The 24681-nt window shown below is 31.2% G+C and overlaps 1 protein-coding gene across 1 annotated transcript in view; it reads left to right on the top strand.

Annotated features, from left to right (window-relative positions):
* Nucleotides 1–24131, top strand: part of LOC136973400 (zinc transporter 6-like) — a 38772-nt gene extending 14641 nt beyond the window's left edge. Inside the window, exons 5-14 of the mRNA XM_067268123.1 lie at nucleotides 1088–1130; nucleotides 4018–4083; nucleotides 4157–4237; nucleotides 4322–4357; nucleotides 5679–5822; nucleotides 8002–8121; nucleotides 11878–11980; nucleotides 12065–12181; nucleotides 14524–14628; nucleotides 23390–24131. Of these exons, the coding sequence (XP_067124224.1) occupies nucleotides 1088–1130; nucleotides 4018–4083; nucleotides 4157–4237; nucleotides 4322–4357; nucleotides 5679–5822; nucleotides 8002–8121; nucleotides 11878–11980; nucleotides 12065–12181; nucleotides 14524–14628; nucleotides 23390–23578 (1004 nt within the window). The 3' untranslated portion in view covers nucleotides 23579–24131. The remainder of the gene's footprint in view (nucleotides 1–1087; nucleotides 1131–4017; nucleotides 4084–4156; nucleotides 4238–4321; nucleotides 4358–5678; nucleotides 5823–8001; nucleotides 8122–11877; nucleotides 11981–12064; nucleotides 12182–14523; nucleotides 14629–23389) is intronic.
* The last annotated feature ends 550 nt before the right edge of the window (nucleotides 24132–24681 follow it).

Below are 24681 nucleotides of genomic sequence, written 5' to 3'. Positions count from 1 at the left end.
TTGATTCTATGTAAATCACGTCTTCTTAAAAGTGACTGACTAAAAAATTTGAGATAACAAAGTTAAATGTAATGATTCATGCATTTAAACTAAAGATAATAGAATGAAAAGCTAATAGGCCCCAAACCAGTTCTGGCCAGAAAATAAATTTAACAATAAGAGTTAACAATAACAATAAGAGTTTGTTTCATTGGACAGATTTGAATATGTGGTGATTATATTTTTAAGTTAAATTTATTTGTTTAGTAAAAGTATTTATTTAGTAAAATTGTTTAGTAAAAGTAATTGTTTAGTAAAAGTATTTATTTGTTTAGTAAAAGTTTGTTTCATTTGTGATTATATTTTTAAGTTAAATTTGTTTTCTGGCCAGAACTGGTACTATACTGGCCAAAACTGGTACATCTACCCTAGTATTTGTTAGGATTGGGTATAAGAAAGCTGATAAACTAATATCCAATAATTAATTTGAATTGTTAGATGTGATCTTACTAAATCGCAGCCATTAATACAAAAATTGGGAGAAATCAAGATTTGACCAACACCATATCATGCTTTAGCTGACTGTTTTCTAGAATCATTTCCATTTATTCATTTGACAAAATTTGGTGGAGTCGAGAATTAGACAGAAATTTATATCCACAGTTGCCAGACTGGCTTGCGAGTCTCATGTGGCTCTCTAGATCCTTATTGCAGCTCCCACATACTTATACAATTTCTTTTTATGAAATAGGTACATACTACTTACACATATATAATATTTCGTAAGTTTTCTCTAGTAAACTCTAGCTGCTATGTATAGTAGTAAGAGTGGTTTGTGCAGTAAGTTTTGAATTTTTAACTTAGGAAAGTAATTATTAAAAAGATCTCAAGATTTTTAGTTAGTTGTTATTTAATTTTAGTTTACAAAAGCCATCATATATACCTAAAGAGAATTTTTAAACTGCTGCTGTAAATATACGACTTTCAATTATAAAGCTGAAGTTTGTTAAATTAGTTTTTGAATATAAACATTAAACATTATTGCATCAGTTAATATAATTATTTTATTACATGTAGTTTTAATATAATAATTTTTGTTTCTTTTTAGGGCTTGAAGCTTATACATATCTAATATTATTTGACTTATTAAGGTATGTTGGCAACTTTTATTAATAAAAATTATAACAATATCGATAAATTTTAATAAATTAGATAATATCAATTAACTTATTTACGTTATTAAACATTAATACTTTTACAAATATTGCACTTTAAAAATTTGAAGTGCAACCTAAATTATGTTTTGGTTTAATGATTACAATTCTGCTAATATAGCAAAAGTCTACAAAGGACACTTTGAAACCAAAAAACTCTGTTGTAGAGAGGTGTATGCTTGAGAGGTTTCCTGAAAAGTACCTTTAAATAAAGCATTCTTTAAATGTAGATGTATTTTTATTTATAAACATATAATATGCATACCACACAGAAAATAGTAATATGACACATTACGGTAAAAATGAATTATCATAAGAGGGTCGGTATTAATTTTTTTTTTAAGTTTAGTTATGTTTGTTTTTTAGATTGATTATAGCAATCTGCTACGTGGCCAAAATTACACTTACCACAGAGCTATCAAGAGCACTTAGATATACTGAGCAGGCTTATCAGCCATTTTGGATTCATTTATTGTATTAGTCACCATAGAGAATGCACATGCTATTGTAATTTTTGGTCAAATTGTATTATAAAGCATTTAGTTTATTTAAATATGCATTGCATGCTGTATATTTATAGCAATAGATCTACTGGAATAGATAGAAAGCATTATTTTCGATATTTAAAAGGAAAATTAGAAAGCTTGGAAGATAGTGAGTTGTTTAGTCAGGGTTTTGAGAAATGTCCCACAATATACATTTATGATTGTGCTTTGTACTGTTTGTATTTGATTTGAAATTTTGAATTATACCTTGATCCAAAAATTAAAAGAGTAAAGTGACATTTAGAGGCAGAAACAAAATTTTTACATTTATTAGCTGGATATATACAACATTGTCAAAGAACAAAAGCACTTCTATTTTGATGCAACATTCTTCTGTTTAGGTATATTCCAGCCGCTCTGTCATAATTTCTCTTGCCATCTCAGCCTTCATTTGATTTCCATTTACTTTCAAATTTTGTGATGTTTGTACTTTTTGAAACATTTTGTTCTGGCAGTATTTCCAATTACCAGGTGTTCCTTGCATTCTCCATTCATACTTGCACAACTGTTAGTCATTACTTTGCTACCATAACATAATTCATTATTGAAATACAAGGTTTTTTAAGGGAGAACATGAAACACCAGTTTTGTTTTGTCTGCATCCAAAATATTTTCTGAAGACTGACTAATGATAATGGAAGAAAGCTTAGTTCATTGCCTTTCACTGTACATTCAACTTCCAACAATTCACAAAAAGAATTGAATTTGATATGTTGCTTTTGAAATTTTTTAAGCTTTCCATTGGAGGCTTTTCAGTCTATGGTACCTAATTTAGATGTAAATTGTAATGCTGGCTTGTATGATTAGCTTTGATACAAGAACATCCTGGTTTCTGGCTTCCAGAACCATTCTATGATCACTTTGTCAATGTGACCTTTATTTCTATAATGCAAATTTTGGATTTTCTGCTTGTCATTACAGGGCCATAATGAAGAGCTCTTTAGTTGGGTGTAACTAGCTGAAGCTGGTCAATATAGGCCAGGGGTGGCCAACTTTTGTGCACATAAGATCTACTTTTTATCGTAAAAGTGTGTCGCGATCGACTTGTTGTCATAGGCATAGTCTAAGTGGGAGGGGAAGTGTGAAATACATACTATGTTTATACACTGTGTTTCAGTACGAAGTGCACTCACTGCTTATGAGTCGAGTCATAACTGCATGCATACAGTTGAGTTCGGTTACAAATATAATACATTAAGTCAAGACATCGCTAGCGATCGACCAAAATTGGCTTGGCGATCGACCGGTCGATCGCAATCGACTTGTTGGCCACCCCTGATATAGGCTATAGGCCAGAAGTGTTCCTAATATGTTTTTATTTTTGGCTGTCGTAACAAGTAGTTTGAGTTCCCCTTTATTTAAATATGGTACCAAATTTCATTTGTTTTCAAGAAAAATGGATTCATTAATGTATAATTCTAATGGCTAGAATTACAGAATTTTTAAAAATATATTTCAATTAAGTTTTGTGAGCTGTTAATTAGCTTATATCATCTTTAATATCAATTTAAAAGAGGTATTAATAACACTGACATTCTTCTAGTCTTAATACCTGTAAAATTGATTAAGATTTAAAAATGTTAATGTTGCATTATTATATATGATGTTATATTATTAAATCTGTGTGTATTAAGTGGTTTTATTTAAATTCAGTCTTTGAATAATGATAATAATGAACAATTTTATATGTTTTGAGTGTTTAATTTTTTTTAAGCATATATTGTTCGGTAAATGCTACTTTTCTATTAGTAAATAACATTTCTAGCTCACAACATAAATTGAGTATAATTGATTAGCCTAATGAATGCGGCTATAATAAATTAAAGGACTTATCATTACCTGATATGATAAGCTCTTCAATTTATTATAGCCATATTCATTAGGCTAATCAATTTATACTCTATACTTTTCTATTTCTAAAAAAACTAAATTTATGCAAAACACTACCTTTCAGTGGCTTTAAAGCATCTCCAAATAACAATCCCCATTAAAATTTGGCAAACTCAAACATCATATTTGAAACGGGATTCAAATACATGATTTGTGAAATAGAAACAGTTAAGTTTACTTTAACATTTCTGTCTGCCAGATCAAATGATGAGCACAAACTTTAACAAAATCCATTTGTGCATTTTAGTAAAGGATCAATATAAAGAAAAAACGGAAAAGTTTTAAAGAAATTGTCTTTATTTTATTATTTATTGTAACTGAATTCATTATTTTAAAAAATCAAAAATAATTTATTTGAAACAACAATTAAAATGGTTTTTGTTTTTTAGTCTTTTTACAAGTCTACTCAGTCTTTGGTCAGAAGAACAGAAACCAAATTCTATATTCACTTTTGGGTAATAATTTAAAATTTCTCTCAACTTTTGTCAAATTATTCTTTATTTTAATTAAATTTTAAAATATTTTTAGTTATGAAAGGTTTGAAGTACTTGCCGTGTTTGCATCAACTATACTTGCCCAATTAAGTTCTTTATTTATTATAAAACAGAGGTAAGAGTTTCTGTTTTGAGAGAGGTCTTTTTATTTTCTTCTCTCTAAACTTTAATTAAATTTATTTATTTTCTTATACCACAGTATAGAAAGATTACTTCAACCACCAGAGATCCATACGTAAGTATTTTTTACACATCAATTTATACTCTATACTTTTCTATTTTTAAACAAACTGAATTTATGCGAAACACTACCTTTCTGTGGCTTCAAAGCATCCCCAAATAACAATCCCTATTGAATATCTTCCGGCAATTATTGTTGCATTTATTTGTCATCTGATTGTAATGTACGGAATTTATTACATTTGAATTGAATTATTACAAATGTATATTGTATATATACACTATTTGTAACTACATGTAAATTATTTTATAATTATTTGTATATAATTACAAAATAGCTTATATTTGGACAATGTACAATTTATTTATTTACTCTAAACTTTAGCAATCAGTTTATTCATTGAAATAATAATTTTCAGTTCTGATTCTCAAGTATTATTTTAAATGACAAGTTTTATTTTTGAAATTGTGTGATGTAAGGTTACTTCTTCTCGCACTAATTAATTCAATTTAAGTTCAAATGTTGAGAAAACTGAACATTTCTGCTAACACAAAACTTTTGCGGCAGATTGTATACAATATAGTAATATAAATACTAATGACTTATTAAACACTAGTTTTATAGTGTATTTCGAAGACTCGTGGCAAGTTTTTCACCAATTATCTTTATTTAGTTGAGTTGATCAACTCAACTAAATAACGATAATTGGTGAAAAACTTGCCACGAGTCTTCGAAATACACTATAAAACTAGTGTTTAATAAGTCAGAAATACGGAAAAGGACACGGTTTCATAAAATAAAATAAATATTAATATCAAAAGTTCTCTCTCTCCAACCTTTGCATAAGCTTTAAATGTAAATTGGATTTGAGATTATAATAATAAATATAACTTATCAATTCAGAATTAATTAAATGCCAAAAATTGTCAAAAATATCAAGATTAATTGGACAAATTAATAGCTTAATAATTATAATGGGTTATGAAATGAAAATCTTGTTGTTACAGCCCTGTTATGTATTGCAAGAAATACTTTATAGTTAATAAACATCCAAGATTTGACTTGAATAATATTCAAAACTCCTTGTTGGTATCACCAACTGAATTCATTTGACCATCCTGTAGAATCTGACTTAAAGGCATGTTATGTCTATAATGTTGAAAAGTTTAATGATTAGTAAATTGAAATTAGTTTCGTTAAATTTTTAATAAGTTTGAAAAAATATTCGAGTAGAAATTGAACTTGTAACTTTTGCCTAATGTGCAAGTGTGTTGCCAGTTACCACATACTTGAATGCTATAACTGGTAATGCAAATTTTAAGAGTTTTTATTTAAACACTATTAATAAGTGAATTTCTATTCAAATGCTTTTCAGGGGAAGATATCTTCCAGCAATTATTGTTGCATTTATTTGTCATCTGATTGTAACATACGGAATGAACAATCGTGCTTTCAACGATACTATTGGAGCTTCAACTTCGAGCTGGTTGCAGGAACACGTAGCTGAAATTAGTCAAAGGTATTTATATAAATTTTATGAATGAATTATTTTTATACTATAAAAATCGCTTAAAAAATATTAAATTAACAGCATTGTTTAATTGTTGATTGTGGTCATTTTGTAATATGTGTGTATCCAAATGGCCAATTGCCGACACATGGTTAGTCGTGGGTTCACACCTTGCCAACAGGCTGGCCATTTGGAGTTTTCCAGGCTTTCTTCACATTAGTAACACCTTAATAGGTGCCATCTTCTAATAGAAAGTCCTCCGAGGAGACATCCTCCCTCGATAATTGCTCATGTATTGCCAAACAAACAAACATAATGTATGCATTATGAATATTACATTAAGTGTATTCTTGATGAATTTTTAGATGCATAGGAACAAACTTTGTCATGGTATTATTTAAATGACTTTCAAGATATAAAAAGAACAAATATTTTAGTTGCTGTAAAGAACAGATATTTAGAAGTCATAATTCTGTTTTATTTAAAAATAAAATGATAAATTACAAGTAATTTAATATATGTACAAAAATGTACTTATAAAGGGAGGAGGATCAGAAGTGGAAATGCACTTAAAATGTAGGGTTCAGTGTTTAATAAACCCTGGATTACTAGATGTAGATGGGCTTTTGTTTCTTTGTAATATGAACATAAATGTTAGAACATATGGTATATACTGTTAATTGTAATCCCTAGCATATACAAAATATTAATAATTTATACTTTTCAAAATTTTTTCATAAATATAATTAATAAAGTCAAAAAAATACTGAACTCAATACTCAAATACTGACCCTTCCATGAAAATCCTTCCGACTTGACTCATGGCTAGTGCAAATGTTAGAAACAGATTACAGTGGTATATATCATATGTTCTAATGTTTAAATCTATTTTACAAAGAAATGAAAAGCCATCTACACCTAGCAATGTAGGATTTTATTACATTTGCCAAATGGTACATTTTAAGCTCCATTCTGTCTGTAAAGAGTACTTCTAATCTTCCCCTTGTTAGTTTTTTTTTTTTTTTTTTGCAATATATAGTGAAACATCTATATAGTGCCTTCCTAAATAAGGTCCCTCTCATAAAGCACCAATGAGTACTTGTGAATGGATCTTCATATTAGAAAACTTTAGTATTAAGTTTATAATTTTTCATTGCATATGGTGTTATCATCAAATATGCCACTTGCATAAGTTTGAATTTAAGAGTTTGAATCATTCCTATTGTTTGAAGTTATTCAGTTTTGGAGATGGTGCCAAATAAAGTTTTGGCTATTTGCTCGAGAAGATTGCAAAGATAATTAATATTATTTCACTAATAAAATCAAGAATAAAGAATTACAAATTCTGAAATGACAATTTCAAAACAAAATCAGTCAGTCAGTCTAGCAGAGAAGATGGTTCTTTGAAATTTATTGAGGTTGTTTTTCGGTCTATGGTGTTCAGCAATATATAATTTTCATTGCATAAATGTTATAATCTTATCAAATAGTTACTTTTTAATATTAAATTTTAACCTTTTTCTTCATATACTTGAGATTTTGGTTTATTTTCCTAGAAATAAGACAGAAGTTTCTCATTATTTTTTGTTTTACACACAATGCGTAATAATAATCATCCTTTAACAATACGGTAGAGCATCGATTATCCGACTTAATTGGGGACTGGGGTTGGTCGGATAACCGAAAAGTATGAAAAAATACATTATTAGTATAGTGTATTAAGCCTGGTTTAAATACTAACCTCCCTTTCATGGTCGAGCCAGTGCTGCCAGCCAAAACATGCAAAAATTTAACAAAAATAATAATAAAGTAGCCAAGACATAACCAAACATTGTAGCGCCACATCACTAGCAGACATTTAAATTTGCCGATTAGAACGCGGTCGGATAATCGATGTTTTACTGTAATTCAATACGAACAAAAAGTTTTGCTAATTTTAAAATCTGAAATGCTGCATCATCATTTTTTTAAATCATGTGAATCATAATATTGTTCATATTGAAGTATTGAAAATCATTTTGATTATTGCCATTAATGATTTTATGCAACTAGCAGCATTCATTTGGCGATAATTTTAATATAATTAGCCATTCATTTTTGATGTAATTATGTAAATAAGAATAATTCAAATTTTGATTATTTAATAATATATACTATGGCTACATTAATAAAAATTTAACTATTTTAGTATGTGTCATATTTTACCTGGACTCAGCACAATGTTGTTACCAAGAGTTAATCCTTTTGTGTTGCTTGGATGGGCGAGTGCCATAGTACTGTTTACAGCACTTCTGCTTATCGAATTATAGTAAGTTTTTTGATATTTGAATGTTTGATGTAATGAATACTGTAAAGTTAGAAATAGATATATTATTGTTTCTATTCAAAGATGTAATTGATAAATTTCAACAAATGCTTCCTATTAATTCCTATTAACAATTTTTTTCAAATATATTTTAGTGGTGTATCAAATTCTACATATTTAATATATTAAATACAAGACAAATTGAGAAAATTAGTGTGTAATCACTATTTACTTCACATTATTTCTGGGTAGAGTTAGTTAATCCAGTTTAATTGTTTTATTCTAGAATAATAATTGAAATTCACTTGAATGAACCTGTCTTTATTACAATATCATTAACATTTATGAATATTTTTTGTTGAAAATTAGATTGTAATAGGCAAATAATGTGATAATTATAGGGTAAAAGAATTCTGATTATCTTAAAATTGTTACTGTTTTGACTTTTCCTAGGTAAAAATAGTTTGTTAGTAATTATATTCTACAGACTTAATTATCAAAAGACATACTAAAAGTATATTTTTTGACAAATTTGTAGATAATAAATTATATTTTCCCCCTTGTTTCCATTAATTTTTAGAGTACTGTATAAATTTATATACAGTGTACATTTTAAAGTATATTCTGTTTAGAGTTATTTTAATAGTTTCTTTTCAACTATTTACAATTGTTAATTAGCTTAGTTACAGAATATTTTTTGTAAAAGTATAATGCACTGGAAATCTGATCTGTCAGGCAAACTTTATGAAAAATCAATTTCTTTTAATTCAGATGTTTGAGATTTTTAAAATTTGTTTTTCTTTTCGTAAAAGAAAAAGTGTGTCTAATTCTCTCAACTGTTTTCAGAAATATAGTTTCTGAACAAATTCTTTCATCTAAATTCAGAAAATATACCTATATCATGCATGATCATAAATCAATGGCCATTTAATCTGTGTATTAGTTTTTTATGGCTAAAAGTAAGAAGTTTTCCTTAGCCTAAGAGTAAGCACATGCCCTGATGGATGGACATGACAGACAGAGTGAACAGAAAAATCCACTTGCATTATAAGCTGTGGACATGCATGCACTAAATGGGAGGATGGATGTGTTGTGGGTGGAAATTAGTCTCACATTTTTGGAGGCAACATTTCTGCTTGTTTGCCTCAAATTGTCAAGTCACTAATCAAAATGCCAGCTGTCAAAATCTGCACTCTATTTATTAACAGAAATCACTTTTTTTTTTTAGAGAGAAATGCTGTCATTTGTGTCCATTTCTTTTATTAGTTTCAGTTTTATTTGTTGAAAAAACAATGTAGATATACAACTTTCATTTCCTAGGGCAAAAGTACAAAGAATTATTACAGCATCCTCTTTCAATAATAGGCAACTCTCTACCGCTAATTTTTCGTGGACATTACTCATATCCAAAAAAAAAATCTTGTTTGAATACTTTCAGTCTTACTCTACATTCTGTTTGGTCAGTTTAGTCCATTCGCCCGAGTACATGCTTACCTTAATAGTCCAAATATGTCTTGAACAAATAATAAATGCGACAGTGTCAATGAGTTATACATATATCAAAATTAAAAACAAATTTAATACTACTAAAAACACTATCTGTAAGTAATTTTGATATTATTCAAACATCAAAATAGTAATATATATTTTAGTGTTGTTGATCTAAGATCCGATATTAAGGACTTTTGTAGATAAATGAAAATCAGGTAACAAGAAACTAGTTTGTTTCTAGTATCATTTATTAATATTTGTAACAAGACAGTCCTGAATATTATAATTTTAACATTAGCCTGCTTAAATACAGAGGAAAAGTCCTCTTGGGAGTGAATGTCAGGTACATTCAATGTATAATTTTTTCTTATTGAGATCCTAAGAAACAAAAGGGCTGATTGTTGACAATCGTTATCTTAATTTCATCACTCTTACAGGATAGTCTTTAAAAGACCAATGACACAATTGGGAAATTAACAATTGTTTGCCATATAATTTTAAAAATACTGTATTGATGTTGCTGATTTCAAAGTTTGTTAATCATTCAAGATCTAGTTTCATTAAAAAATTCTATATTATCCTTGAACAGTTTTAAAAATTGCTTTGTTTTTATCATTTCATTATGAAACAAATGATGGAATTTGTTTAAAAATAGTAATTTCACTTATAAACTGAATTTTTAATTATTATTAGGAAAAGAATAATGTCATAAATTATAACAGTTAATTTTTATTTTCACATTCAAAATTTTAGTCAATGTATTATCATTGCATTGATATTTGTTCCTCTGAATAGTTATATGTTTGAAGATTAAGACTGATTTAAGAAAACTATTTTTCAAAAGATCTTTGATATAGTTTTAACATTGCATTACAATAATATATTTTTAAAATAAAAGTATTTTCGAAAAGGTTTGAGTGAAGAATTATAGTAAAGCATATCATCATCTTGCTTACTTTTCTAGTATTAGAATAAGTCCTTAGTTGATAAAATTACTCAAAGTCTATTTTTACGTTATTCATAGTACATCCTTTATCAGAAAAGTTCCAGAACAAAGCTTGTAAAAAATAGAAAATTGCAATTATGAAGTAATGATCCTTGCTCCTGACAAAGTAGCCCCCTCAGCTATCTGTACACAATTGCCAATGTTTCTAGATGTCTTGGAAGTAAGCAGAGAAAGCTTCAAGTCTGATGTTTGTTAGCTCATTTGTCTCAGTCTGGATATCTTGACTAAACATCCCTTTCAGTTGCAACCCTTTGTCAGAAAAGTGTGATCTTTCTTGTTTCCACAAGTAAAAAAAGCAACTGACATTTTGTCAAGATATTGCAGACATCCAATGGACTGTCACAAATGAGCTAACAAGCATCATATCTGAAGCTTTCTCTGCTTGCTTCCAAGACCTCCAGAAACGTTGGCAATTGTGTATTAGATAGCTGAGGGGACTACTTTGCCAGGACTGAGACTCATTATTTGGTAATTGCAATTTTCTATTTTTTACAAGCTTTGTTCTGAAACTTTTCTGACAAAGGGTGTAATAACAATGCACTATATGATAAAAATTAAAGATTTAGAAAAAAGAAAAACAAATGGTGATTTAGACACTGTAATTAGTAGTTTTTGTCTAAGGTATAAGCAAAACTCTGCATAAGTCAGAAAGTGTTTTGTCTGTGATTGAAGTTTAAAGCAATCACAAGGTACCAAATGTGATTTTTTGCAAGTATGTACCTCCCGGCAAGGCCGACATTATGACGAAGTCGGAAATTTGATCTATGCACCGAGATATTCGAGGTCAAAGTTTACCATGTAAAGTCTAAGGGTCAATTGCTAGTTGTAAGCTGGTTGCGTGTTACATGTCAAACGAGTTTCTGATTGCTGTCAATTTATATCAAACTCTACAACAATTTTTGTTTAGAATTAGATAAGTTTTTTCTCACAGTTTTCCTCTTCTAAGCCACAGAATTCCATGTTATTTTCCTAGAAAACACCTAGTTTTCTATCATAAAATGACACCAGAAATGTAGATTGAGTCTAAAATTTTTGTAGCCTGGTGATGAAATCTCTTGGTACTATTAGAGAAGTGAATTTTTAATTTTCAAAGATCTATTATTTCCTACTTTATCTCATGGACAGGTCTTCATCAAATGGTATAGTATTGTCTAAAGTATTCTATAAACTAAGCATTTAAATATTTGTTACAATATTTTCATTTTAAAACAAATATTAATCTTAAAAATATCCCAATTATTCTATTGTTTATATATTTACAGTAGTTATCATCTTGCCGATGCTGTTGCTGCTATTTTTATCGCTATTATGGTTGTTGTAACTATGTTTCCTATGAGTATATATAGTGGAAGAACTTTATTGCAGGTAAAGACATTATATTTTATAGTACAGTATTTTCAGGTATTAATTAATAAATAATTAAATATTTATATATTTACTTTGTTACAGACAACTCCACCTCATATTGTTGGACAGTTAGACAAATGTCTTAGAGAAGCATCAACTCTAGATGGCGTTTTGGAATTTAGAAATGAACACTTCTGGACAATTGCATTTGGGAACCTGGTAAGAAATAAACTAAACTTTTCTAAAGGTAGGAGGTTAAGCTGCCATCTCATGATAATTTTAATTTAGAATTTCTGGAAGAAAAGAATTGGCCTGGAATGGGATTCTTACAGCTACCTGGATCTCTGTCCAATCTTTGTTTCCAGAACTATTAATTCAGATATAACCATACAGATCACTCATGACACCATCTAGGGATGACTTAAAGCCCACAGCCTTTCTCCATGGCATTCAACCAGCTATTGCTTTTACCTGGTGTGTTTGTGTGTATACAAATATACTCCACAAACCCAAAGCAATAGCTGGCTGACATCATGGAAGAGGACCTTGGGTGTGTAAGTCATTCCCAGTCAGTGCCATGTAGCAACCTATATAGTTATATCTAAATTAATAGTTCTGAAAGCAAAGATCAGATGAAGGTCAGGGCAACACAACTACACGATAAGCAGAAGTTGTGGGTTAAAATACCACTGCTGGCCAATTCTTTCGTCTAAGAATTATAAATTAAAATTATTTTCAGTCTAATGAGAATTAGAGAATTATTTTTGAATTAATGTCGTAAAGAGAAATTTAAAAAATTTTTTTACTTTTAACTTTTACTCTAGAAAAATAGTGTGAATAAATTTCAAAGTGGTCAAGGCTTATTTAATTATGAAATATTTGAAAAATACAATATGTTTAAAAAAATTAAATTATGCATTTGCATATCTACTGAAAATGTTTTAATGACCTTGACTTCTTTCAAGCTGTGTTGGGATTGTGTCTGAAATTTTGTCGTGAATTAAATTATCTTTTCCCATTCAAGTGATGACATTTTACACTTTAAAAGTAATATAAAAGTGGCCTCAGCATTCAGAGTTTTCAATGTTTTATGATAAGTGGGTGTATAATTTGCTATTTAAAAAAAATTTAATATGCAATGATTGATATGAAAATTTTTTCATATAATTATGTGAAAAAATCTTGTTCATTTGTGTCATTCTTCATTAATAACCAAAAGGAATCAATTCAAGACATTATGATAACATTTAAAATGCATTATCTACACCAGTGTTTCTCAAACTTTTTGGTCCGCGACCCCCCTTTTGCACTTAAAAATTTCAAAGGACCCCCGAAGAATGAGTAAGTGTAGAAAAACATCCCGGAAGGAGGGGGTTAATTTAAATTCAGGAGGAGTGAATTTCTTTTGTTTAATTAATGTATCCCATGTTGAATTTTTTCTCCATTGCATGTCATTTTGGGTTGAATTTTCGTCAATGTTAAGACTAACGAAATTTTTTTAAAAAATTATTTCTTTATTTTTCACAAACAAAATAAATATATTGAAAAATATAAAAACAAAAAAATTATATTTCGGAAGTTAATCTAGTCTCAAAATGTTTCGATTCAGCACAACACAGTCCTCAGAAAAATAAGCAAAACTTACCACTCACAATGGGGAAAAAATTCATTCAAATACTGGCGCGTCCTTAAGTACCCTCTCATGGTCGCTCCAGCGCTGCCAGCTAAAAACACATATCAACTAAAATAATATTGGAGTAGCCCAAGACATAGCCAAATATTGCAGCACCACAGCACTAGCAGAAATTTGAATTTGCCGACTGAAAAGCTTTCGGTTGATCGGTTTTTGAATAATCGACGCTCTACTGTATTTCTAACTTGACTTGCCACTTGCGTACAGATGCAACGCTGATAGCAAACACTGTTCCAAATGACAACGTTGTTCTATCATAGTTTAGGCTGAGAGTGGAACTCGGGGGGGATTCCCCAATAGCGCACAAATTTACAGTTGAATCTGATGTGGTCAACCAATTAAATTTTGTGAAAAATGGACCAATATTTAACTTGGCACTCTTGAATACCCTTAAAATCATATTTTGTGCTTGCTGGTAACATCGTATTAAGTAATTTTTTTCTATTCAAATGCCACCATTTCACTGGTCAGATAGAAATGGAGGCCTGTTGCAGCAAGGGGTTGATTTGACTGAGAGAATAGTTGTTCACCTCCTCCTGAATGAAATGATGGTCCCTGAAAAGTTTCATTGCATTCACTCAATGTTGAAATTTGTAAACAATAAACTAATATCTAATATATGAAGAAGGAAGCATGAAGTATAACTATTATTCAAATAGTTATCATCAGACTTTTACAAATGTAGTTCTTAAATTAATTTTAGAATTTAAAAAAACAATCAAACTATAAAAATGTTGAAAAACTGGGAATTTAAGATAATTAAAATTTCCAGTTTTTCAGAATTTGTATGGATATGGTTAAAAATTTTAATTTTGTTTGTACCTTTTCAAAAGAGAGTCTATATATATATGAATAATTTTATTTTCAGAGTGGTTCTGTTCATGTTCGGATAAGAAGAGATGCCAACGAACAATTAGTATTGGCACATTTGGTCGATAGACTTTCCAATCTTGTGTCAGATCTAACAATTCAGGTAAGTGTAGTATTAGTTTTGAAAATATACTAAAACAATGGATAATATAAAGTGCTAATTTTCCTTATAGAATAGTAGGAAACTTCTACTAAAATTCCCTACAATTTCCACTCACTTTGCCCACTACAGTTTATTCATGACAAAAATTTTAATAATATGTCTTCATCTGTCTAATTCCAAATGAGGATTCTGTAACAAATTAAGCTCAGATCACATTTGAAATGCATTTCCATACTCAAATTAATTGGGTGAAGAAACTGTTTGATTCAAATTGCATAAAAACTTTGCTACCAGGTTTTCTGCATCAAAATCAAGGGACAGTCTCTCTTGGATCAACCTGCGCTTGCTTTACTCCCTCTTCACTTCCTTCCTCACTCCACCTCCCGCCCCTGCTTGCTTTGCTTCACCTTGCTCACTTGTTCAAAAATTCTGTGACCATTCATTGGTTTCTCATGTAATTTCTGTTTTTTTGTGATGAAAAAGTGTCGTGATGATTTTAAGCTTTTTATTTGAGATGCTCATCTACAGTGCCGTAACTAGCCATTCTGTGCCCTGTGCAAGAATCTGCATTTAGGCCCCTTAATTAATTAGGTTTGGGAAATTAATAAAACAAATATATGCATTTTGGGCCCCCTTTCCAAGTGGGTCCTGTGCGGGTGCATCTGTTTCACCTGACTAGTTACAGCACTGCTCATCTACCAAAGTAACTTATTAATCTTAATAAATTACTTTTGGTAGATGAACATTTCAATTTTAATAAAACTGCACACTTCCATTTAAAATATCAGATCTCAACCATTTTTTTCAATTAGTTCCAGGAAGAATACATTTATGTGTTTGATAAATGTAGGAAATCTTGAAGATGTTAGGGGTTAGGGAAAAGAACATAGCAGAAGAAAAATCTTTTATCGGACTAATAATTTATAATTCAACAGCTACACACTGATGAGTAGAAGTGAAGACTAGCAAGCTGTATCAGTTTGATGATGATCTTTTTATATATTGTTGACTTGCACACTGCACATGTAAGAAATAAGGTTTTGCTTAACTTGGTGTGTCTACCAAATCTGTCTGTAAGGATAAATAGAAAATTATTTAGGATTTATTAGTGGGATGTGATTTCCAAAATTGGTACTAATGCCCCTGGGAGCAGTAGAAGACTCAATGGAATTCTGGGAGACAGGGGGGGATAAAAATTTATGACATTCAAACAGATGTTTCAAAAATTGATTTTTATAGTGTTTGACTTTATAGGGGGGTGTCAAAATAAAGTACACACTGCAACTGTATGAATTGAATGAATTAAACACATACAGTGTTTGTGCAATGCAGCGAGTCTCATGCCCAGTTACATAGTCTCGTTGTATGTATATCCTTTCATGAAGACCCGAGTCAGTCATTGTGCACTTGTTGGTTTTGTATGCACAGATCTTTTTTGTTTGTTTTTGATGTGTGTGCATGCAATTACTATTTCTATTATGAACTTGTAGTGCTCTCCAAGTGGTATGGCTGCAATATCCTAACATGTTAGTTTGCTATGCATTGTAATTTAATTTTGGTATTATTACTTCATATTTTCTTCTTTTTGTGTAGAATTTTGGCACTGAGTATTGGAGAAATTAATTTAAATATTATGTTAGCACAGCTTTCAGATGATGACAGTATTAAAAGGAACTACTAATTATTCTAATAATATCATAATGAACTGATCAAAGTTGTCAAAATGAAAGAAAAAGCTGAAATATTTCAGCTCTTTCTTTCATTTTGACATGTTTAAAGTTTTGTGAATACAGTGAAAACTGCTTATGCGACTACCTACTTTTGACAGGCACCTGTCAAAACGGGCAAAAATTTCTGCACAGAATAGTTTATACATAGAGACCTCATATAAGTTACCCATATTAAATGACCACCTGTGTAATGCGACTGCGGGCAGCAATTTTTGGACAAAACAACATACAACAACTGCAATAAACGACCACTTCTGCGAATATATCTATTCTAAACCCTTGTTCAAACCCATCTTGGGCACTTCTCCCACTCTTGAAATTAGTTGCAGGTGTTAATTGATTAGTCTAGCTACAAAGAAAACTCATTTCTGTTTTTCGTTTTTCCAACATTTTCAAACAGAGATGTGAAGTGCTGTCGTTTGAAGGTCATACTAAAGTTATTAGAGAAAGTGAAAATGGCTTATCACAGTGGAGATTAGCAGAGAAATTTAACTGTGGGAAAATGCAAATTTTCAAAATTTGCAACAGAAATCAATACTGGAAGAATGGGAAAGCAATGGAAACAAGGATAGCAAACAAAAAAGAAAGCAGCAAATGAAGAGATAAGAAAATTGATATGAAAGTGGTTTCAAAAGGCAAGTGCTAAACGGATTCCTTTGAGTGGACCAATTGTTCAGGCAAATGGACGCAAATTTGCAGAAAAATTAGGCATTTCGTCGTTTTGCTCCAGCAATGAATGGCTGGAAAGTTTCCAGAAGTGTCATAACATTGTTTATCGTACCTTGTATGGTGAAAGTGGTGATGTCAATCAAGTTAATGTAGAAGATTGGAAACAGCGTGTTCTTTCAATGATAGATGGATATGATTTTTGCTGTGTCTATAACACAGACGAAACAGGACTTTTTTCATGCCATTCTGGCTAAAACTTTAATCGAAAAGGGAAAGAAGTGTTCGGGAGGCAAGATGGTGAAAGAACGCCAGCCAGTAATGTTTTGCTATAATGAATTAGGAGAGAAAGAAGCAGCATTGGTCATTTCTAAGTCACTTCAACCTAGATGCTTTAAAAGGTATTGACATCGCAACTTTGGGCATGACCTGGAAAGCCAACTCCAGAACTTGAATGACAGCAGACATTTTTCAAGAATGGATAGAAAAATTAAATAAAAAAATGAGGAACCAAAACAGGAAAATTTTACTTTTTCTGCACACCCCAAGATTTCACTTTTGAATGTTGAATTGAAATTCCTTCCGCCGGTGGCTCGTAGTGAGCCACCTTCAACCATTGGATCAGGACATTTAAGATACTATACAGAAAAGAACTTGTAAAATTTTTGCTTGTTTGGATGGAAAGTGCTGAAAGTGCAACACAACTTGCTAAACAACTGACTGTTTTGTATGCATTTAAATGGATTAAAAATGTCTGAAAGGAAGTAAATTCTGAAACAATCAGCAAATGTTTTAGAAGGTGTGGCTTTTTTTCCCGATGCTGCAGATGCTCTGGATGCTGAAAATATTTTAGAATCAGAACTTCAAGTGCTTTATGCTGCTGCACAAATTAATGACATTATAGCTATTGAAGATGTTCAGTGTTTTGAAGGTTTGGATGATGACTGGGATCAACTTATGGTTGGGGAAAAGACTAATCTACAACAGTTACAAACAACAGAAGACGATGACGACGCTGTTGATAATGAAGAACAAAGTGATGTTTGTATTGAACCTTTTCCACTATCAGAGATGCTTTTCACAATTTCAAGATTGAAAGCAACATTTGTCAATCTTGAAAGACCACGTCTTTTGGAAAGCATAGATTTAATTGAAAATGAGCTTGATGAAGTTATCCTAAAGCAAAAGTTGAAACAGTTTAGACAGACTAAGGTAACGGAATTTTTTAATATGCATATGTAAATATGTATTGTCTAGCCCAGGGGTGGCCAACGGTTTTTGCCCCCAGGCCCAATTGAAGAGAGAAATTTTTTCACGGGCCGAACGAAATATTAAAATTAAATCGTGTTAAATACAAATACGCCGACCCGGGCGGCAGGTCAGGTTTGTTCGAACAGAAGTTCCTGACGCATGCGCAATGTCATTTTACAATGCGAAGAAACGTACAAGCAAAAACAGGTCGACAGGCAAGCGGCGCTCGCTGTGCATCACACGTCAGCATAAACAGAGTAACATGGCAGAATAGCAGAAGAGTTTCAGTCAGTGTGGGGTCTTTCGTTCTTCAAATAGTGTAAATTTATAGCAGATGAATACAAAAGTTGTAAGTCTCTACAATGGAATTTTTTTTTAAATGAAGTATTGCGAATCATCCATTCGACCAATTATTGCAAGTTAAGTAGCTAATATTGAAAAATTAATCGCAGGCCGTATGTTGGCCACCCCTGGTCTAGCCTGTAAATTTAATTTATTAAATTTTCTGTTCTAAATTAATTGTATGGTGTTGTATTTTACACAAATTTAAATACAGGTACAGTACATGCACCTACATACAAGAGTACATACTGTATCCTTACTGTCAACGTATTGTACTGTAGACATATATTTCTTGATGTATAAAATATTGTACACGGTACAATTAATCAGCCGATCTCATCGTTAAATAAATAAATAAATTTTATCAATTTATTTATTTATTTTTGAAGCTCATATACAGTACATGTGCAATAAATAGTTTCTGTATCAACCTACCTTATTTCCACAATATTTTTAGAAAAATAATATCCAAGTAATTTTTGCATGCAAAATATTCAAAAAACAATAAATGCATTAACACAAAAATCGGTTTTACAGGCAACCTTCCTTTTTCAATTCCGCCATTGTCATTGGACAATCACGGAATGTAATGAAATCTTATTATGAGAAAAAATATTAATTAATAATAAAATGATTTTATTAATTTTTCTTATTGTACTTAAGAAAATATTTAAAAAATACAGTATTTTTGAAGTTAAAATAAGATTAAACGAACGAAAACCAAAAGTAAAGTAATGGAGAGAGACCCTGCAGTTGTATATCGATGACAATAATACACGTAACTGAGGAGCAAACGAAGAGAAACAACTTGATTTATAATACACATTTTCTTTTTTCCAAGATAATTAATTCGAGAAGATGCAAGTACTGTATTAATTTTTAAAATATTGGTATTAAATCTGTCATAAAATTACGACGACTCCTGCAAATCGAGTTATTCGATAAGAAAAAATACAATACCAATATAGCTGTATTGTTGAAAAAAAATCGCTTATAAATGCTCACCTCGAGTTTTGTTTAGTAGAAATGGCTGAAAAGTGTGCAAAATACGTATGGAAATACGATATTACACCACTACCTGTACTGGACGACCACCTGTCTAAAAGACCACTTTTTGAAGAAACCGTGGGTGGTCGCTATAGACAGGGTTTACTGTATTTTGTTTCAGTATAATAATTAAATTGTTGCTAATTGCTTCTTCGCATAGTAAGGTGCTGGTTGAAAGAATCTAACAATATAATAATTAGAGGAATAAGAGTTTATTGTCTTATCCCAACTGCAAATAGTCAAATGGCACAATTTAAGGATACTGCTTTGTTGGACAAGTTGGGTGTGGAAAAATCACTCTCAGTGCATTAGATTCATACTTAATTTTCCAGAAACTTCTTAATGTAATTTTTTGTTCATAAAATTAAATTTTAAGTGTCTAACTACTATCTCAACATTTCCCAACTAAAACATTATTTGAATAGTACATAGCTTCCCATAAAATCAGTCAGTCAAGATTTAACATGGCTCAATCCCAAAACTCAAAATTTTAAGTATAAATCAAAAGTTCTCTCTTGCTTCTTCACTCTCCTTACACAGTGAAACAAGAGAAATATTTCTTATTTTCAAGTATAATTTTCCTACCTGTAATATAGAAAATATTAAAAATGGAGTTACTGATGTCTTAAATATTACTTTTAATACAAATGGAAAAGCTTTAGGGAGTGCTAGGTTCAGCCTACTCACTTAATAACCCTAGTATCCCAGGCAGCACTAATATTTGACTTCATATACAAAAAATATTTAGTAGTAACTAACTTTTAGATTCCATTAACAAACTTTATAAATTGTTATAAATATTAATTTAACAATTATAAAAAGGTGCCTTTATAACTGTACATTATTCACAGTTCCTGGCTTCACCAGACTTTTTACAGCACAAATAAGTACTGCTGACTATATATATCAAACACATTGTTTTCTGATGTTTTCAATGCCCAGCCTCAGGCACTTCCAAATAAAACATCATAAATAGAATGGCATAACCTCACAACTAAAAAATACAAGTTACTTTCTTGATCTTGTTTATGGATCCAAAATATAAACACCTAGTAACTCACCAATGTTATTAATTTCTATACTCTTCATCATTTCGGCAGGTTTTCTTTCTTCTAGTATGAAGCTAAAAATAGCAATATTTGTCGGATATAATCATTCACTTTTATAACCGCTTGAAAAGGGTTTTTCGGACGAATAAACCAAAATGTTATGCCCTTTGAATCCGACGTTTACCCTAGTTCGGGAATTATTCAGAAGACGATTTAATTCTCAGATGTTTTATTTAAATGCATTTTGGATCGGAATTCTTGCCGATCCCTGTTCGGTAAAAGGTATCATCTGTGACGGAGCCTATGCAGATATTTTGGACTCTTCAAAATCAATCACAGTAACACGAAGGGGACAACATTTTGATTTACTTGTCCGAAAAACCCTTTTAAGTAGTTATAAAAGTGAAATCTTTTGTTCTGTTTTTATTGCTTGACATACTTGACTAGTAACAGTAATCAGCTAGTCATCTTTGGGTTTTCTGAATACACAAGTGTCTTGCTGTATAGAATGATTGTGTAATTCTTCTGTTATGGCTTCTTGCAATGTGTCAAGGATCACAATTTGATAATCTTCCAGCTAATTCAGATTCTTGATTTAATAAATAACGTTATTCTGTACGTAGTGTTTTGACTTACCAATTATTTCAGTTGTCAGTGTTGGATTATTTGGTAATTCACCATCTTTAAAATACTTGTATAAATATCTGAAAGTTTCTACGACTCCCTTTCTTAGTGGACTTTTCTTCCAGTAAACAACCAGTAATAGTCCGATTGAACGCTAACATAGTAACACATATTTAGTTTCTAATTTATAATTAGTAGAATATCCTACTGATTAAATGGAATTTGAAAATTCACAGACATACACTGGTCTCTAGTTTTCTTCTTAGTAGGTGGGTCTTGAAGAATTATCATGATAAAGTTATTCTTGAACTGATATTTAGGTCTTCTAAATATTTCATTAATAATGTTAGACCAAGTTTATCACTGAGAACATTGTAATATTTTAGTGGAAGTTCTTTTTTATCTAACTTGCTACCTCTTAGTGACATCTTTATCTGAAGTAAATAACTTGAAGGAAAACCCTCCAAATGTTATTAAGATTTTTGAATTTTTCAGACTTCTTTAATAAGAATTGATTTTATTATAAACAAATGTCTACAAATGTCTGGTTTTCAAACTTTGTATAACTGTATAGTTTCCCCACATAAATTCTTCTGTATTCTCATTACTATGATATTTTCTGCCAAAAAGTTCTTGGCTACTTTTACCTTGTTAAGACAGTAGAATAAATCTAATCAAATCTCAAAATTTAATTCATGACCAAAAATTGATGACTTGATTGAGCCATCGAAGTACAATACGGCAATGTTTATCTAATACCACTCTGACTATTGTAAACATAAAAATGTCATTCCAAAACATGTATAAAGCCACTGACATTAAAATCTGGCTTACCCGAGATCACCTGTTCTTTACGAATACATTACTGGGATCATGTGCTTGGAGGAGATTTATGGAATTTCTTCCCAACAGATGTTGATTCTCCGACGACAACGATAGTATTTGGTCTCGATCAAATGACCCGTTTGTTACGGCCGAGATAAACATTCGTTTGGCAGTTGATGCCGTTTTTCTTCGAGACCGAAGTACAGAGGAAAACTTGGCATCTGCACAGGGACCAGGATTCCTATAGCATTGGTACTAACTTACATGGCCTAAATGTAAAGTAGAGCTTGCACCAGAATTTTATAAGGCCTGATTTGTAGTCAGAAAATTCAATCTAAATATATTAGAGTTGTCATCTTCGTCTTTGTTTTGAGCATATCGTGTGAAATTGCACCAGTTACATCAAAGAATTTGGCCGTAATGACAGAACATTTGTATTAAAATATTTTTCCTAATTTGAGTGTTCAAAAATCATTATAGATACTGGAAAATGGACTTTTCCATGCATTCCTCATAAAATTCTGGCCTAAATTGAGAATGTTCAATGGGAAGCGCAATGGCACATAAAATTAGCCATCTTGGATTTGTCTCAAGATGGCCGACAGACACAGACATAAGGTACATTCGAAAAGTTAACAAAATAAGAATAACGATGATTTATTCTTGTTTAACTCGTTCGACTTTACGAACTTACCCTATGTCGAACAAGAATAGTGTCATCGTTATTCTTATTTCATTAGTTATAAACGAATCGTTCGAAAAGTCTAAATGGCTATTTCTAAAATTGAAGATACGAATGTTGCTAGTGCAGCCTTATCCAAAATATTATTCTCAGATTGCTTCGGGTGACCAGTTATTTCAATCATTTCACCTTTTAATTCACAATTTAAACACTCGAGTAGATTTTAAAACATCGATATCATCAGGTGCCATTTTCTTAACGAAGTAAACCAACACTTTCCTTTGTGAGCTTCGTTAAGGTTTCGTTCAAAACGTCATCAGCGCAGAGCATGTGCACTGAGCAAAACTACTACTTTTTGAATGATTCGTTACTAACGCATTTAACTCGTTTGACTTTACGAACATACCCATAGTAAGTTCTTCCCTCCTCATCTGAGTATTATACAAAGTCTCCAAAAAGTTTTTATTTTAACTAAAATTATTTTCTACTAAAAACTAATATAGTTTGAATTAAATAATAAAATGTTCTTTTATCTTCTTGTTTAGGTATTTAAAGACGAGTGGGCCTGGAGTACGACGACGCTGCAGATCTTAAATGAATCGGCATTGAAATTTCCGCCGCTGTCGTCGTCCGCCCAATCGACCGTTTCTCTTAACGGTCGGGCCACCGATCCGTCGGCCGGCAATGCTCTCCGGCCCGCCCGTGCCGCCTCTACTCTCGGACGTTTCGACTAATAGGATATTCGGCTCCGACCCCCGTCTCGGACAGTTTTCCCCGCCCTATTATCCTTCGACGGGTCTGGCGTCGAATCTGGCGGAGACTTACAGAACTCCAAATGGTACGTATCTGGGTTCGGTGGCCAGATCATCTCCGTTGCCCGGCATCGTTCCGTCTTACGTACCAGAAAAGAATGCCGTCGGTGCCACTGCCACCAAGATTATTAGTTGATGAGTTCCCAGACTAATTAGTTAAGATGGGAGTAAATTTAGTCAAAGGGAACGGTTAACTATGAAAGTTGTAAAGAGCGGAAATTAAATTTTTCTCTTTATTTTGGAAGGCGTATTTAGAATTTCCAGAAATTTTTTTGATGAAACACTGAAGCTGGTACTTGTCTCAATTGGAAGAATTTGAAACTTTTGCCGTCAAAAGACGGGAACATTATCTGTAACTCGATTGCTTCCGCATTAAGAACGAGAGAAAAATCTTGGAAGAGATTTTTATAAAATTAATGTTTTGATATGTACATTTATTATGTAAAGGAATAATTAAAATGATTTATGTTCTTAAGGCTTGTTGAGGCTTCAATTATTTTGTATTCAAAATGGCAATTACAAGAATTAGGTTAGTGTCAGATTAAGCATTTATTATACATAACGAATGCGACAGGTCTGGCCAACCACGTCTGGTTAAAACCAGTTTGAGTTACTCTGTCTCTGTATAGCTAATATAATTTTATTTAGAAATTTGTGAATTGTCACAGGCATAACATAGAATGTGCCATTTTAAAATTTGTATATCATTTGCATTTAACAGGTAAGGATCTGAATAAGGGTCACTAATGCCAATAAAAAAAAATCCAGCAACGTTGAGAGTTAAGCAGTGAGTTGCTTAACTTTGCAGCATTTAAAACTGTGAGGTATCGCCTGTTATGATATTTTATTATTAAAAACTTTTAACACTTTTATTATAAACTGACAAAAAAGCTTAATTTTGAGGGTAGGGACGGGTTTTATAAAAAGTCGTAAATGCTAACGACGAGTAAAATTGTCATTAAGTCCGACCCTACTTGGATACGACACATGACTCCCGTCTATCTCCCCACCATTGACCTTTAACC

Source organism: Centruroides vittatus, unplaced genomic scaffold (assembly GCF_030686945.1).
Source record: "Centruroides vittatus isolate TY-2023 unplaced genomic scaffold, ASM3068694v2 contig_3169, whole genome shotgun sequence".
NCBI lineage: Eukaryota > Metazoa > Arthropoda > Arachnida > Scorpiones > Buthidae > Centruroides > Centruroides vittatus.
This window is presented reverse-complemented; position numbering and strand designations above follow the sequence as displayed.